At 33.8% G+C, this 19,203-nt stretch overlaps 1 protein-coding gene and 1 long non-coding RNA gene across 2 annotated transcripts; both read left to right on the top strand.

The window, feature by feature from the left end:
* The first annotated feature begins 1,026 nt into the window (after positions 1-1,026).
* On the top strand, positions 1,027-5,516 carry LOC108484296 (bifunctional protein FolD 1, mitochondrial-like). Its single transcript, XM_017788032.2, has 4 exons — positions 1,027-1,418; positions 2,272-2,577; positions 3,708-3,944; positions 4,753-5,516. Exons 1-4 carry the CDS (start codon positions 1,209-1,211, stop codon positions 4,942-4,944), a joined length of 945 nt encoding a protein of 314 aa, XP_017643521.2. The 5' UTR covers positions 1,027-1,208; the 3' UTR covers positions 4,945-5,516.
* A 12,005-nt stretch (positions 5,517-17,521) lies between these two features.
* On the top strand, positions 17,522-18,124 carry LOC128295370 (uncharacterized). The gene is made up of 2 exons (XR_008285822.1): positions 17,522-17,711; positions 17,881-18,124. It is a non-coding gene; the product is annotated as an uncharacterized LOC128295370 (long non-coding RNA).
* Positions 18,125-19,203: the final 1,079 nt, after the last annotated feature.

Raw genomic sequence — 19,203 nt, 5'->3', positions numbered from 1 at the left:
TTTCAGGGATGTATATTTTATGTAGAAATGAGGGAGCTTTGGTATAATGAATTATGTTTTATTTATAAAGCTATGTTACAAAATCTTCAAGGAATAGAAATTTTAGGCTCATGAAGTTATAGGAAGCATGAAATTAGTCATTTCAAGCAAATCATTTGCATGTTTTAATTAAATATGATTTTGTTGTCTACTCTTTCTTCTACTATCATGAATAACTAAATAGATGCACTTTGTATCTCATATCTCCACTCTTTTCATTCTAAATGCCATTATTATTGTATGAACCTTTCTCAATACAATAGATATATGCCTCATGGTTGAATCTTTTAGATAGTAAATGTTACATAAATCTCTGTGAGATATGAGATCTTTATAGAGGCTTTTATTGTAACATCCATGATTTGATAAATGCAGGGTTGACAATGGCACTGCTTGTTGTGATGAATATATTAACCCAAAAATCAATCAAGCTTATAATCTAAAACCATACCTATTTACCAAATCATCATTTTTCGGCTTTGAGGAAAAAGTTAAATTTCAAGAGCTTAATTTATTGCAAATTTTCAATTAAAATTTTAATTCATTGCATTTCAATTGAGTTTAATTGATTTCTTTTATTAATATACGAGGGTGTTCTTAAGATTTAACCCTTATTTTTTTTTGTTGGTAATAATCAATGATTTTGAATTGAATTTGACTCATCGGTTGAATTGATTGTATCGAGAACCGATCAAAATATCAATTCAAAGAATTGTTTCTAACCGGTTAAATTGAGAATTAATATGAATCGATTCAACTAGCTAAAAGCAATTAAACCAAATTATTATTTTTTATATTTAAATTTTTAATTATTTTTAATTTAATTGGTCAGACTAATCGATGATTTTACCGGTTTAAACATGGTACAGTTCTAAAAACTTGGTAATAACCCTTTACTTCTTTTGTGAAGGAGCTGTGATTTTGAAAATTATAACTGCCAATAGAAAAGGATATTTTGGTTGGAATTTTGGCAAAAGGAGTTGTTTGACAGGTGGCGTTATCGTATTGGGCTGTCGTAGTATCGCGTGTAGGAGGCTGTTACCGAGTGATGATTTTTAAACGCATCAAATTTCAGGTGCGAGAGGGAGTCGGTTGTGTCATTGGTGAGTGGGTGCCGAATGGAGGAAATTGAAGCAAGAACCATATGGTTGTAGGATTGGGCAGGTGGTATGTACAGGAAGATTTTAATGAGGATGAGGATGATGAATCCAACTCGGAAGGTGGTAGTAGGATGGGCGAAAGAATATAAAAGATATTTATCCACCACCACCACGAACCAAATATTATTGTCTCCACCACTTGTCTCTGTCGACCTTCCAGAAATTTGGGGTTCCACTTCCACCCTCTATCATCACCATCCCTCCCAAAGTCCTGTATCTGTGAGTGTTTGTTTTACTCTCTCTTTTTAATTCTTATTATGCACTTTAGTTTGTTCTTTTATTTTGATAATTGGATGGTGCCAAGCCATATCTAACAACTTAGTCTAGTTTGTTTCCACTGACTTTACCTCTTTTCATGGATGCCATGACATTAGTTGCTCTTTTGCTTAATTACACGTATTTTTGCACTTATCTTTTAAGGTTAATTACAACTTAGACGGCCGTGTGCTAAAGTTCTAGCAAAAATGATTATTCCAACTTTGTGCTGCATTATTTATAGAGGAATGCTCCTTCCCAATTTGCCTTTTGTATAAGTGATGCTAGACTGCTCGGTGGAGAGCTAGGGTTTGTGATATTTTCCAATATAAATTGTTCTAATTCTTGATAAAAATATGAAGTGGTGAGAATTCCTAAGATTCACACTTGGGATAGAAAGAAAGAAAACCTAAGCATCGGACGAGACTTCCTTAGGAGCCCCACTTTATCTCTATTGCATCATACAATCACAATAGCACTAATGCTGAAAATTTCTCATCATAACTTGCTATGTTACTTGGAGTTGGATATGTATCTAGCTCGGGTATGGTTAGATTTTTCTCTGTTTTTCCATATATTTGGAGGATCCTTTGGAGGCCAGATCCCATATCCATGTGTTAGATATGGGTACTTCAAGAAGAATGAAGAGTCCAAGCAACATACGTAACTTGTATGAGGAAAACAAAACTAAGATACTAAATCCTAATATAAATGTAAAATTCCAAACATAACTTTACATGTATAAATTATTTAACTTAAATACAACAAAGTAATTTCACATGCTTGATTAGTAATATTCACCATTGTAAATGTGCAGCACGCAAAAATAATTAATGGGAAGTCTATTGCTGAGGAAATCACATCAAGAGTAGCCTCTAACGTAAAATGGATGAAAGAGTCCATCGGCAAAGTTCCTGGTTTGGCTGTAATTTTGGTGGGCCAAAGAAGGGACTCATTGACTTATGTTCGTAACAAGATAAAAGCTTGTGACGAAGCTGGAATCAAATCTGTGGTGGCAGAATTTCCTGACACTTGTGCTGAAGAGGATATTATGACTTCCTTGTCAAAGTTTAATGAGGATCCATCAGTTCATGGTATCCTTGTGCAGCTTCCTTTGCCAGAGGTAATCCTGCAGTTGGGATCTCAATTGTGGCCCTGCTTTTCCTAGCTAATGGTAAAGAATGATAGAACTGGATTAGTTGTCAAGCCTAAACAAAGGCACACGAATTTCTATGATTTTATAGTCTAATGTAGTAGATATAAATTTACCTTGAGATCATCAATTTGCAAGTACCCAGAATCTTTGACAAATCCCATTTCCAATCAAATGGTGTCCTTTCTTCATTAAAATGTAGTGAATGCTCTTGATATTTCAAACTATAAGAACAAGTTCTCTAGCATTTTAAAGGCATAAGATTAATCCCAGCATGGTGAGGCAATATCTTTTATTCAACTTTGTTTCTAATAGCCTGATGAATTAATTTTGTTTCGAAACATCTACTAGTCACTAGACAATATGAACCTTTTTCCAGCTAGTCATCTTGATTGAGTTTTCGGAAGTTTATGTGTTGTAGATGTTGGTTTTTGTTTTCTTTCAGTCCTTTGTGTGTTTTGTAGCTAATACTTTCAGATTCTGCCGCATAAGATTAATCCCAGCATGATGAGGCAACATCTTTTGATTGATCACATACTAGGATTATGTTTTCATTGTCATGGTATGGGGCAAATTAAGGGATTTTCCCTTGGCCTTTCCTTGGGCACTTCAGTAACTCCATAGACACCTATTTTAACATCATTGACTGCATGAATGCTATAGCCTAACCTCGTTGATGGGGTATCCTCCTAATATAGCCCAAAGTTTCTCCCTGTCCCTTTGATGTGTGCCTTCTAGTCTACTGTCAGTTACTGGTACTGCTCCCGGAGATACCTTTCTCTTGTAGTATATGTATCGCTTGAGTGTACACCACTTCTCCTGGAAGATACAATCTAGATTTGGGTGTTCCTTTTTCCCCTTTTTTCCAATATGCTATACAGCCAGTTTATAAAGAATTATCTAATCCCCTATTGGAAGATAAAATCTAGATTTGGGTGTTCTTTTTTCCCCTTTTTTTCCATTATGCAACACAGCCAGTATATAAAGAAATATCTAATCCTCAACTTTGTCATGGTCTTATTCAGTTGTAATACTATCTTGAATTTTACAAGAGAACCCTCAATGTTCTGCAAATGACTTGTAAAAGTTTCCTGGTACAGCATTTGGATGAGGAGAAGATTTTGAATCTGGTGAGTTTAGAAAAAGACGTGGATGGCTTCCATCCAATAAATATGGGGAATCTCTCCATGAGAGGAAGGGAACCGCTCTTTGTTCCCTGCACACCTAAAGGTTGCCTTGAGTTATTGCTTCGATCTGGTGTGGGAATAGTGGGAAAGAAGGCAGTAGTGATCGGGAGAAGCAACATTGTAGGATTGCCTATAGCATTACTACTGCAGGTAATAATCTATTTTATGCTTACATTACATATGTTTCATAAATATATGAAGAGGTAAAAGGAAGTTGATATGATATGAATGTATCGGGCAGTAATCCCTATTTGAGTGGCTTAGTAAGCATCTTTCCTCATGGTCTTTGTTTCAGCATATGAGTAAACTGTCTTACTACTGCAGGTAATAATGTATTTTATGCTTCCATTACGTATGTTTCATAAATATATGAAGAGGTAAAAGGAAGTTGATATGATATGAATGTATCGGGCAGTAATCCCTATTTGAGTGGCTTAGTAAGCATCTTTCCTCATGGTCTTTGTTTCAGCATATGAGTAAACTGTCTTTCTATCACTTAGAAACTCACTTTTCTTGTTATCTCCATCCTTTCTCCCTCAAGGCAACACCTTGTATGCTGAAATTGGGATTTCCTTTCTCTTTTTTACTCCTAAATTTATTTGTTTGCCTTGCTTTTCTTTCTTTGATATTACTTTGTTGTTTTCTTAGAATGGTCAGGGATCGATCTATGTATTAACTAGATACGTAGTATCCACTTCTTGAGCAGTAAATAAAAATAGTTTTGACCAATGAGAAGATAAAATAAATCTTTATTTTCTATATTCACACATTTCACCAGTGTCCATGTTGATGATACGTGTAAATCTTTATATTCCAAAATTTTATTGAGAATATTTGTATTTTAATTCTTTCTAAGTTACTTTCCTATAATTCTCATAGGTTTAAGAACTGGTTCTGTTTAACTGTATCCACTTGTTATTTTACTAAGTAAGCTTATTTTACTGAAATTGTTGGGCAGAGGCACCATGCAACCGTCACAACAGTACATGCTTGCACGAAGAATCCCGAACATATCACATGCGAAGCTGACATAGTAGTCACAGCAGCTGGGGTACCTAATATGATTCGTAGTAGTTGGCTGAAGCCGGGTGCAGTTGTTATTGATGTTGGGACTTGTCCAGTTGAGGTAAAATTGCTACTGTTTCACTGATTTGCTTTACGTTAATCCACTTTCATTGCAGAAACTGAATGGAAAAACTTTGGGGAAAGTAGTTTGATTAGGAAACTATAGCGTAAACTCATAAAGTAGGTTCTACGACATTCATTGTCCATTCCAATGGTTATGATATCACATAAAGATGTAGTCTTAAAATGATTGGTGGATGAGGACTGCAGGATCCCAGCGGAGTATGGATACCGTCTTGTAGGAGATGTATGCTATGAAGAAGCATTGAGGATAGCATCTGCAGTTACTCCAGTACCCGGAGGAGTTGGACCTATGACAATTGCCATGCTTCTGTGCAACACTCTTGATTCTGCCAAACGGCTGTATGGCTTTACGTGACCAGCAGCTCTCATTATGAATGGCTCGCAATTTATTTAGTATCTACAAAGCATTAGCTTGGTTGTATTTTACGGTTTCTTCTCATCATTTTTGCAGTCCCCATCTTACCTTAACAATCAACTAGGGAGTACGGACTTTTTTGTCTCATTATTTATTCTTTTTGCTTTCATTTTCTAAATAATTGGTAAATTGCAAAAGCAAATTATTAGGAAACAAAATGGCTTATTTACATGATTTCTCAAGTAGTATTATGATTATATATACCTATTAAAAATAACTTGCCACCATTAACACAATTAGGGCTTCTCTAATTTCGTAATTTTGTACTATTGACTTTGGATTTTTACTTTAATTGCTTAATCTTTTTAATTTTATTTTGATAAATTGATGAAATTAAAAAAAATGAAATGCAATGAAACAACCCAAAGTGGAAATTTTATATATTTACTTTTATGTTAATTATATTTAAAATATTATACTAGTTGTGCACAAGTTGGGAGTTAGTTTAGTTAGACTAGTTGTGTTGGAATAAATGTGATGGTCTTTAGGTATTGAATGCAACTATACATGTTAAATAGGTGTGCATTAGATTGATATATGCTAAAATGGTTATTGCATCGGTAAGTGTTGAATTGTTACTTGGTTTAAGTAGTTAAAGTATGTATTTAGTTAGTTCAAGCTATCTATTTACTGATATTGGAATGAGATATATGAAATGTCATGAACTAAAGATGTTGATTATGTTTTTACATATCAATTGGATGTGTTTTAGCTTGGTATACCTTTGGAATAAGTGACGAAGTGTTTTGGTATCATTTAATTGTTGGAAAGTTTGCATTTTTGACATTTTGGCAGGATGGTCTCTGAGACATATTGGTCATGTCTCGAGATAGTATGATAAAAAATGACCAAATGGTATATTTTTGGAAAGTGATCTTGAGAATGTTTGAACATCCCTTGAGACATGGTCTGTACAGTCTCGAGACAAAAAATTTTATTGTCTCGAGACAAGCCAACCTCAAACCAAAAATATATTTTGCCTCGTTTTAGGTATCGAGATAAGAACCCTTTAATCTCAAGACATTTAAACATCGAAGCTAAAGGTCGAAAACAGAGGAATTATGTCTCGAGATCTGTCTCAAGACCTATTATTAAATTTGGTAACTTGAGTTTGAATTTGAATTTTAACTCCGTAATTGACGTCGTTTAATTCTGAAACATTTTATGTGAGATATTTGTTATGATTTAATTATGTTTGTTCATAAAATTAAGTATGTATGGAATTTGCTATAATTGAATGTCAATATTATTGTTGAATTAATTGGAAATAGCCCGAGTTGCTTCGACAATATAATGTGACATCATGCATTCAGATCAACGACCGGATCAAGTATAAGGCATCACATCTACACTAGCGGTCTTGATCATGTTGTTACTGAAATTCCTATTGCAATTGAATTTACTTTTGTAAATTATAGAGCTATTTTAAAGCTGAAAGACCTATGCGGGTTGGCATTTAGGTTTGGGGCTTGGTATCCCCTATTAGGAAGGGGTATCTGAGGTATGAACTGTAATATCCTAATGAATGGATGTATTAGGGATCATACTGTTGTGGTGTGAAAGGATTGTGAGGATTTTGATATTGCGGGGTAAAGTTCTGTCCAATTTGGTTTTGGTAACCTTTGTAGTTTGTAAGTTTTGATTGTTTGAAAAGTTTGAGAAGTTTTAAGGGTTGGTAAATTTTGGTTCGTTGAGATAATTGTTGTTGTTTTTAGGATATGCCACCGTTCTTGATTCTAGAGGTCGGGAGTGAGTCTATGCTCATCGCACCGATTGTTTGATATCAAATAAAGGTTACGATGGTTGGTGACAATTCACCTAGTAGGCAGAGAGCCTTAAAAGGTGTTATGAGTTCTTAGGTAAAAGAAAGGTAGTTGGAGGAGGTCCTGGACTTGTGGGTCTTATTGAGAGGCACCGTTGGTCTTTCCCAAGGCACCTTGTGCCCTATCCTCGTTGGTCTCGTTTTTTCTAAAGCTCAACTGACCTATTTACATCCTTTCTCCCTAAGCATGGATTATTCTGTCAGGACAATAAGTAAATGTGGTGTACAGATCACAAACGTGTCATCCTTATCAAGACCATGAGACTTTAAGTGTGTGTTTACCTGGTTTGTAAGGTTGAAGGTCCCTAGGTCCTCGCCAATAAGATCTAGTTCCTCATAGGTAATCTTAGATCATAATCAATTCCACGATGAAGGAGATTGCTAGGCGAGCTTCTAATGAGCTCACAAGGTATAGGTATAACAATAGTGATATTATAATTACTATTATTAGCTTCAAGTAATCTAAATGTTGCATTTTTTGAGCATATAATGCCACTTATAGTATAACTTTTTAAAGCTAATCAAAACACTATTTGATCATTTATAAATCATACATAGTCACATATTAATATAAAGAAGAGGTTGTTTGCACCATTTAATGAACAATTACACCATAACATAATTTAAACTAGACTTGTTCAAGGGTTGGGCTGCCCATCCAAGCCTTATCCAAAATTTGGAAGGGTTTAGATAAAAATATTATGCCCGAAAAATGGGTTTGATAAAAAAAATTAGGCCCATTTAAAATATGGGTCGAGCTTGGGCTTGAACATTCAAGGCCAACGATCCATTTTTAAGTTTATAATACCTTATATTATGTTATCTTTATATATTATGTAATTTATAACACATTAAAAATAAACTTCTACTAAATATATAATATTACTCTAATGTAAACATTAAAATAATGGTAAGATTACTAAATATAAATTTTCTATAAATAAAAAATAAATTATTAAATATTAAATTAAAATAATATAAATATCTTTAAAATTTTAAAAATAATATGGGTGGGCTTAAAATGGGATTGAGTTAATCTTTTGCAAATATGTGCGATTTCAGCAAAATTTTAGGCCTATATTTTTGGGTTGGATCAGGCTTGGACAAATATAAAGTGTATTAATATCATGCTTAAGCTCAGCCCACCTCATAAACACCTCTAGTTTAAACTTGATAATCACAAATTGGAGAATAGAGATTTGGTTTTGTAAATTAGATATCACATGTTGGAAAATATTATTGCTATCACTTATTGATTAATAGTTACTTTTTTTACTCTTTAATTTAGGTTTAATTCACGATTTGGTTCTCGAAGCATACTTGTTTTCCCACTTTGGTACCTAAATTTTTTTGTCTCATTTGGTACATTAAGTATCATTTTGATATATATATTTTGGTCCAATTTTTAACGTGGTTTTAAAAAAAAAGGTATTAATGAAAACATGCCATATGGCATTTTAATTAAAATATATTTTAATCACATATTTATATATCAATTTTAAAAATTATAAAATATAAAAAATTTAGAAAAGTATAAAAATAAAATTATAAAAATAAAAATCATTAATTCCATAAAATAATTAAATGTTTTTAACCTAAAACATCTAACAAAATTTATTGGTTTTTCATCATTTTCATCATGTTCTTCATGTGAGGAAAGAGAAGATGTAACAGTGTATACCTGACTCGATCATTGAGTTTAGGTACTTGATGATACAAAGTCCCAATTAACTTAAATAGATTTTAAGTTCTATTCTTGTGACATTCTTAAACACCCACTTTATACATCAAAGTATATTAAGAAATATAAGTTTTAAAAGTTACTATCTTACAATCTTAGCAGTATTTACAATTCTAAATTTAAACTTTAAATTATTTCATTCGACGTAATCCTCGAGGCGTGACCTCTAAAGGAAACCTCTTTATACACATGTATGACTCTCACGCCTATCCCACAAATTTGGCGGTGTTAGGCTTGGTCCCTCCACTAGATGTCCTAGTCAAACAGTTGTCCTGTAAACAGGCAGTAAGCATATAAGTTCAAATGAACTTAGTGATATTTTGTAAAACAACGTTATAGCAATAATTTTGAATCTTTAAGAAATGAAGTTTTAGGCAGAGATTTCATACTTCCTGTTTATTCTTGACCTTTCGTGGATTTCCACCAGCATGGTCGATGCATGTCCCTTTTTCCATAGCTCACTACTAGCTGACTTATTTTCTATCTTAGACGTATGCATGTCCTTTACAATAATGGATTTCTACGTATTGGAAAATTCCCATCTTATTTCAGTTTATTTCATGCCTCAACAAACTTAACTTTTACTATTATCTCTTCACTTGGATACAGAGTTCATGGCCTTTCACCGGTTGTCCTTCATTTTTGTTCTCTTTAAATTTGGATCCTTACCCTGATCCGTTACTTTCTAACGGGTTGTCCACCCAAGGTAGTCCATGGCAGAGTTTTTCTTCTAGATGCCTCATGTGGTCTAACCAACGCTATCTAGTCCTGATCAAACATTTTTCCTATTTGTAAATTCTTGATACATTCTATTAATCTGACCATTCGAGCGATAATTATCCCCGGGTGAACCTCGGCGGACTTACTTGTATCTGGCTACCCTTTTTCACCCACAAATCCTTAGTTTAGGTTCCGCTTGGGCATCTCATTATCACATCAATTATGGTTTTGGGCGCTAGTCTTGAATATCCTACCGATGGCTAATATCTTGCATTTGTTGCTGATTCTCCACAGCTCGTGTGAGCAACATCGTGTAGCTAACATTCTGACCCACAGTTCGTGTGAGCAAGCCCATTTACAGCTCATGTGAAAACTATTGAAAAGGAAAGATTATGATTACATGAAAAGACATACTATATGCGAACACTCCTGAGTATCTGATGAAATTCTAGATGGTTCAATGGGTAAGTAAAGACTAATGAAAAGATATGTATAAAAACTTAATATACTAATATTCATATGAAATGGAAAGATGGATATGCACATATGCAATGAAAAGAATTAGGATTTATCATGTGACGGATGAAATAAGCATGAAATTTATTTCTTAATATATTTTATGTTTACTTATAATCTACCAACTATGTGGACTCAAATATGTAGAATGTGAAATGGATATATATATGTGTGATGGATGATATATAAAACCTAAATGCTTATTAGGTATATGTCATGATTTACTATGCTATATTATGTATGATATATGAAATTTGAGGTGTGAAAGGTAATGGAAATGAAAGTACATAGCATATGATGAAAGTGATTGATGATTTAAAAAGATTGAGATGTTATATGCCTTATTTGGTTAAATTTATATGTGCATTGCTTCACCTACTAATCTTGTGAGGTGTTGTGTATAGGAAAAGGAAATTTGGACTATGGCTAAATTGAATAATTTATAGTTGTTTAATTATTGCACTTGGTAAGTTTAAGTTCAGTTATATGAACTTACTAAGCATTAGTTGCTTACCTAGTTGATTTCTTTGTTTCTATAACACCCTAAACCCTTATCCGTCATGAGAATAAGGTTACGAAATATTACCGATCATTTCAATTCAAATATAAACATTACGCAATTAAATAACATACATTTCATAAATTAATCAATCTAATGACCTAACCTATTTATTTATATAAATACTTTAACCATAATATCCAAATTAATTCAAAACCACCATTTGAACCAAATATAAGATTATATAATTTCAACCAAAATATACCATTTAATAACTATAACCCAAAACATATTTATATAAGTACTAATATTAACTTATACTTCATTTACAAACATTATCTAAAATGACAAGTATAACATCCTAGGTACATGCCATTTACCAAAAGAAATGTACATCACCACTTTGAGTTCGGGATCGACTTTGGATCTTGATTCAATGATTTGACTTTACCTAACTGCATGCGGAAACAAACCATACGCTGAGTATAAATTCAGTGGTATTTTTATAATCCAAATACGTATTGAGCAAAAATTTATATTGTTTATATATATATTCACACAAACATAATCATTCAAACAATTAATCGGTTTCTTATACATATCATTCATAACACTTTCAATTATCATCTCTTCTATATCAATCTCATAATTGCTATTCAATAACTTTTCTTAATAAGATACTCAATTCAATTTCAATATCAATATCCTTTTCATGAATCCATGATTCATGCAATTTCATACATTTCAATTGCATATTTCATTTTATTGTTCATTCCAATCCATATTCAATATCATTCAATACCATTCAATAATAATCAATTGTTCAATACAGTTGGACACCCCTATTAACATGACTCAGACTTGAACGGATATGTGGATCCAACCAAAACACATCAGTACGACACTCAGTGCCTCATCGGCCATGCTAAAGTGAATTGGTACCTAGTACCTCATCGGATTTAATCCGAAGCAATCATACAACACATAGTGTCTCATCGGAATTATCCGAAGCAATATTACGACACATATAGTGCCTCATCGACTCGAGGTTGAAGTATCCTTAAACACTTCCAATCCTATGGCATGCCAACTATATCCGACTCACACTAGAGGAAAACAGACTTTTAGCGGCATTTTTTTTGCCTTTAGCGGCGCTTGGGAAACGTCGCTATATGCAGCGCCACAAAACTTAGCGGCGTTTTTTTCTAAAAAACGCCGCTAAAGACCTGCACTTTTAGCGGCGCTTTTTTAAGAAACGCCGCTAAAGACCAAGACCTTTAGCGGTGCTTCTATAAAAAACGCCGCAAAAGACCTGTACTTTTAGCGGCGCTTTTTTAAGAAACGCCACTAAAGACCAGGACCTTTAGCGGCGCTTTTTGAAAAACGCCGCTAAAGACCTATACTTTTAGTGGCGCTTTTTATAAAAAACGCCGCTAGGGACCTATGCTTTTAGCGGCGCTTTTTGAAAAACGCTGCTAATTTGCCCAGTTTTGCAATATATATTTTTGCACCTATATCCAACCTTCCTGCAAGAAATTCAATGAAAAACAACAAATATACCATGAAATCCAACAAAACACATAAATTTAAATAATACAAAATTATACGAAAATTATATTATATAAATTGTAAATGAATATTCAAAATATTCTTAAAATAATGTTAAAGTTACAAGAAAACAAATGTCTATGATGGCGGATTTTGAAATTCTTTGGAACATAGTCATCATAAATGAAAATTTCTTCTTTGAAGTTCATTGTATTTCTGTTACGCTCCGCCTCCCTATTCTTGCCTCCGCTTTAAGTTGAGAAATTTGTTCATCTGTGGTAGCTTGTATCCGAACTATCGATCTTTTAACCTCGAACTTGACTTGACTTTGACTCCGGAAGGCATGTATTGGTGCGAGGTGGATCTAAAATATTGGGTCGGGTTAATACGGATCCTTGAAATCTAACCCGACCATACCTTTCAGGACCCAAAACTTCATTAATAATTCTGTTATCAATATCATCAAAATTAACAGAACTATCAGTCGAAGCAGTCGCTTCATACTCTGCCTTCTTATCTTTGAGTTTCTCCTAATAAATCAGTTAAAGAGTTAGAAACGAAATATACAATAAAAAAAAATACAACATAACATTATTTAAATTAAACTAATAAAAGCGATTTAATTAAAACATTATAATTAAATATTATAAATATTTATAATGAATCAATTTTATTAAGTAAATATACTATAATTTTATGACCTTAGATGACATCGGAGTTCCATCTTTTTTTCCTGTGCGTAATGTCAAAAAGTTGAAGGCGTCCAACTTTTTGACCAAACGAGACTTCCTACAATATAGTAGCAAAAATATTATTTAATAGTAAAAAGTTATTAATACTTGATAGATTTAATAAATCCATAGTACCTCGGCTTGAGCTACACAAGCAAAACTTTTCGACCCTGCCGTGTGCGTAAATTTTTGTTTTTGCCTACTGCTTGTTCCAACTCGCTCACGGTCCTAAATAATGAAATTATTATTAATACTATAAACCGAAAAATTTATAAGAGTTTGCAAGTACATAATACCTCTCCTTTCTTCGAATTCCAAAATCGAACCGCATCTTCCCATTGGTACCTCAGCATTCCCGGTGGGACATTTTGCAATTTTCTTGAGGCTTATGGGCTTTTAAAATATTCTTTTTCAAAATGCTTTTATTGTCTCTCCATTTTTACCCAATGCCTTCTTGATATAGACATCAGAGACCTCTAAAGTAAACCTATCCTAAAAAACACAAGTTTAAGAAATAAATATAAATGAAACTTAAACCAAAGTATTATAATTACATTAACGTTTTGTTACCTTAATATTATAGAGAGCTTGATTTTTATTGCTATCAGGCATGTTATGCCATGATTCGTAGTTGATGGGCAACATATTAGCATTTCGTGCTATAATGCCCAAATAGCCTGCTAAAAGTCGAGCTTCTTGTCCAACAGTGACAATGATTTGTTTCTAGTTACTTTGACACGCTCGATGTAATTTAAGTTATATAAATCTGTTAGGAGCGACGTCCTCATTCTCTCTAGCGTCCCACCATTTTCAGCTAAAAATAATAAATTATTACTATATTGAAATTTAAAATAAATCAGTAATAAAATTTAATACAATTTGTAAAATAAACTTAACATTACTTTGAATTTCCACAGACTCGTCAAGTGTCTCCTAAGACGCTTGAAGATCCAACAAGCTGTCATTGTTCAAGACTTACTTCTTCCTAATTTGTAGTATTCATACAATACTAAGATCTCTTAATCTTCTTCTAGGCATTTTTCCTGCAACACATAAAATAGATAAAATTTTAGTAAGAAATAACAACAATAGTAAATATAAAATAGTTAAATTATATAACATGACCAATGTTAAAATTATAACATTACATATAAATAAAAAATCATAAAATCTTACTACATCATATATCGTAAATATCTTCGTCTACATCTTGACGAACCCATTGAAATTGTGTACTAGTACTAGGGATATTTTCATCTAAGTCTTGTTCTGGAAAAGGCAAAGTTTCTGATCTTTCAACGATGTCATCTCTACTTCCATTCCCCATGTCAAACAAGTCTCTAGGGGTGTTTCGGAGTACAACGTACCAACCCTCATCAATTGGATCTTTCGAGTAAAAAACTTGTTTAACTTGAGAAGAAAATACATACTGGCTCGTCTATCAAATGTTCTCCGGTGTGAATTAATCGAGAGAAATTCACCATTGTAAAACCAAACTGATCATTTTTAATTCATGAGCGATATTAGCATCACCCAATCACATCGAAATAAGACAACTTTCCATTTTCCATAATAATCCAACTCAATAATGTCGGTTAGAAGTCCATAATACTCCACATTTCCTTCGACAGGATTACTGTCCCTAGCACTAGCGTAACTTGTAATTAAAGAATTAACAACTACTCCACAATTTTGAGTTCTCCTCAATCTCTCGCGATATTTGGTATGAAATCTGAATCCATTCATGATGAAGCCACTATATCTTTTTACTACTCGATTAGGACCTTGGGAAAGCCATTTAACTTCGTCATTAACGACATTCCCACTCCAAATCTATTGAATCGAAAGCAAATTGAGTAATTATAAATGTTATGAGAAAACATTATTATTTGTCAATAAAATATTGAGTTGCATACCGTTTGGCTTAACCATTCATGAAAAGATTCTGCGAATAACTTATTAATCTCGCGATGTTGTAATCTTCGTGAGCGTGGACGAGATCTTAAGATTTGTTTGTACTCACTATGTTAAACACATGTTTAATTCGTTAAAAAATAAACAAATCAAAAAAATAAGAATATTTATCATATTCTAAAACTTACTTGCGTAATTGTTCAAGTGCATCGTGGTGGAAAAGAACATATCTATGTGCTTGTATCCAAGATCGGTCATCTAATTCTACAATTTCAACTTTGCCGATTAGTTCTCCATAACTTTGAAATAAATAAGTTTTGTCCAAGTTAGGATCATTGAGTCCGGCATTTCTACTTGGTCTATTCAATCTTGTTTCAACATCTAAATATCTAGAACGAGAATGTCATACACTCCTCGCCAAGTAGCCTTGACAATTGATCCTTTCGGATAACGCATTACGGCAATAAGACTTCAATTTGCTTAGGAACCTAAACACCATATACAACATTATCAAAACTGGTAACTATAGGTATAAAGGTGAATGCCTTTGAAATAAATTAGCACCTTTCAATTAGATACATCCAACGATAGAAAACCGGCCTGTAACGCCCCAATTTTCGGGAATTCTGTGAATGTTGGCATAGGTTTAATTATGTTAGTGGGCCTCTAGAAAGCCCAAACTTAAGATAGAACCCGACAATTTTAGTTAATTTTTGTTCCATAAGAAAAAGGGGGTGAAATTATGAAATAGGACCTATGTGAAAAAGTTTGAAAATGCTATAGGCTAAATTGAAGTGGCCAAATAAATAGGAGTGCAAAATAGGAGGATTTGCATGACAAACCTCCCATTTTACATGAAGTGGCCAGCCATCATGTTGTTGTAGACAAAATGTACACTTGATATCCATAATTTATGGTACAAATTGATACAAATTGATAATAGGTTAGGTAAATGTTCAATGATAATAGGTTAGGTAAATGTTCCATGATAATGGGTTAGGTAAATGTTTCATGATAAGAATTTCATGTCTTTTGTATTAAAGAATTAAATGGATGAAATATGAAGTTTTATTAAAAGAAAAAGGGGTGAAAAGAACAAAGTTTTGTCCATCTTTGTTCATCATAGCTGAAAGTTAGAGAAGAGAAAGGAGAGGAGAAAACTCTTGAGTATTTGGTCATTAGGAGGAGGAAAATTGAAGGTAAGTTCTTGGTACCTTGCTTCTATTTTGAGGTTCATGAGTTCTTCTTGATTTTACCTTAACTCTTGAAGTATATTTTGATTTTTAGTTGTGTTGTGAGCATTTAGTCATGAATTAAAATGAAGGAAATGGTTGTTGTTTCATGTTCTTTTGATGAAAAATGGAAGATAGGTGAAGTTGAGCCAAACAAATGAGCATGCATGTGCCTTAGATGTTAAAGGAAAAATCAGCTAACATGTTGTGCTTTAAAATGATGAAATGGAGATTATACTTAAGTAAAATCATAGATATGTGATGATTGATTGGTGATATACATGTTTAAATAACATGCATGCAAGGTATGTGTGAAAGAGTGATTTGGTAATAAATCTGCTTAGGACAGCAGCAGTAACGTGACTTTGGAAAATCACCATAAGTTGTGGGAGATGAATTAGAAGCTGAATAAATTATGTAATTAAAGCTTATTGAGTCTAGTTTCTAATGAAATAAACGAGAACATATTTTGAATTTTTTACAATGAGAAATTTGATTCGTAATGAAGAGTTGTCAGATTAGTCAAACAGTGAAACATGGGAAACTTTAAGAAAAATCTGGTATTGATTGGACAAACCAAAAATTCTGAAAATTTTATGGATAGAAGATATATGAGTCTATTTTCAGGAAAAATTAACGGCACTTGATTTGGATTTTCGTAGCTCCATTTATAAATGATTTAGTGACTGTTGCTCAGAAAGACAGCTTGCAGTGAAATTATGATTATGTGGTAAACATTGACAAAAATTTGTTAATGAGTTGCTTATTGATTTCTTATAAGCTTACTATGATCTGTAGGTGTGGTTGACCGAATATTGTAAGGGGTTAATACGTAGTTTGTATTTGAATAGTTAGATTAACGTGTTAGTAATCCAATTGTAGGCGGTTCGTGTGTGGATCTCGTCGACATATTGTCATAAGCAATGTGTGTAAGCGACACCTCTCATAGACTAGATTGGCAAAAGCGAAAAGTGAAATGTCGAAAAGTCGATATTTTGGGAATTTCAGTGTGCGAATGCTCGTAAGATAGTTGGGTTTGTATATTTGGTAATCTAAAGTAATAAAGCTGCAGACAGCGATTTAGTACATTTTGATAATTTGGGCTTAATGGGCCAAAGATAGGGTTCATGGGCCAACGGGCCCAATTGATAAGTATCTTGCGATAAGTGTTACGATAGTACGTAAATAGTTAGGATATGCATGAAAACCCTAAAAGTAGCTAAATTACTATGATACCCCTATGTATGAAAAATTCTTTGTTATACCCTAGGTGCAAAATTACCGTTATACCCCTAGGGTTAATTTTGTTGAAAAGCATGACGATCGATTACGTATGATGTATGCCATGATTATATATCATTGCATGGGGACATGGGTTATATTATGGAGGAAGCGTTCTGGTGGCTATGCCACAAATATCTGATCTGGTGGCTCTGCCACATATATCTGTTCTGGTGGCTCTGCGACGATTATCTGTATCTGGTGACTCTGTCACATTATCTATTCTGGCAGCCATGCTGCAAATTCTGTGGTGTGTAGCGGTTGGGTGGGTCGAGTTGTCTCCCCACACGATGTAAGGTTGGTACGGGGGTGTATACGGTTGGATATGGTTGGGTTTCTGCATAAACATGTAATATCTGTTCTGTTTTGTTATGGGCCTATGGGCTTTATTTTGAATTCTGTTCTGGGCTAAGGCCAACTTATTCTATTTCTGTGGTTTAAGCTGATATAGGCTATGGTTGGGTTAATTTACACACTGAGTTTCCCCAAACTCACCCCTTTTATTTTCATCCACGCAGGTAATCCCCAACCATAGTGGGCTTGGAGCTGTGAGGGAATTCGGAGTGGCCACCTATTCTGAAAGTTTGATTTTCTTCTGGTGAACTGGACATCCTTTTATTTACGTTTGAAGTTTTGGGTTTTTAAATGTAATAAGGCCGCTTATTTATTTTTGATGGTTTTTTTTATATGTATTACTAAGATAAGTAATACTTATTTTAACTGTTGAAATTGGATAGCTTTAGGGCGCGTTTTCAAAAACAACAGTTGATTTCAAAATAACACGACAACAAGCAAAGCTTCCGCAATGAAAGTATTTTCCAAAATTAATAACTTTTTCTAAAAATGACTTAATCAAATCGGTTTCCTAGAAATATCCATGACGTTAAAGTGTGGCAATGGCGGTATGCATGTCTAGGATTGGATCCGAAGGAGCTTGGTACTTAAGCGATCCGATGGACTCACCACCTCTTTTCGGTTTCCTACGGTGCATGACTTCCATTCACTTTAACCTTTAATGAATTAATCTTTTGAACATCAAGTACGATTTTACGGACTTAGAATGGAATTTTTTTTTACGTTTTTGATGTGGCATGCCGGATCCGGCCATAACTTCTGGGCCGGGTTTGGGATGCTACATTTAGTGGTATCAGAGCCTAGGTTGCAACAACTTGGCTGTGGAATGGGTTTACAAAAACAAAGATTTTCAAAAACGAAAATTTTATAAAGATTGCGAAAAACTCAGTTTTCAAAATTTAGATCTTTTGAAGGTGGCACCCAAATCTCCACTCAAGTCGTAAGTATTCGAATTTTTCGAATATTTTCTGAATTATCTGTCATCTTGAAACCCTACTAGGACACTCTAGATAGGATGATCTGAAACCATAGGAAAATCGATAAGAGATTGAAGCGTAGCTAGACTTGATTCTGCGAAAACAAACTTTGAATTCTTGTTTGATTCATAAAACATCCGTAATAATCTTTGGAATACTAAGTTAATGCATAAAATTAAGTAAGCAGATAATACGATATGAGTACAAGAGCTACTCGTAGAAGAGGCCGTGGGCGTGGTCGAGGAAGGGCTCGGCGGTATCTTCGTCTTTGGGACATATGCGTGAGATGATGCACCGTACCATTGACAACGAAGTGGAGTCTCATGATCGTGGTCTTTGGGGATGGCGCTCTGTCATGAGCAATGCTTCGTGTTCGGAAAGGGTTCTTTGGGACAAATTGAATGTAATTCGAGGATCGATTTACGACGACTCGCCAACGGAGCGGAGATCTTTAGGGGTGTGTCGGCATCGCCTCGAATGTGGCGAATATTGGTTGGAGGCCACGAGCGA

The sequence above is a fragment of the Gossypium arboreum genome, chromosome 7 (assembly GCF_025698485.1).
Source record: "Gossypium arboreum isolate Shixiya-1 chromosome 7, ASM2569848v2, whole genome shotgun sequence".
Classification (NCBI taxonomy): Eukaryota; Viridiplantae; Streptophyta; class Magnoliopsida; order Malvales; family Malvaceae; genus Gossypium; species Gossypium arboreum.
The sequence above is the reverse complement of the archived record's forward strand: the minus strand, read 5'-3'. Positions and strand labels throughout refer to the sequence as shown.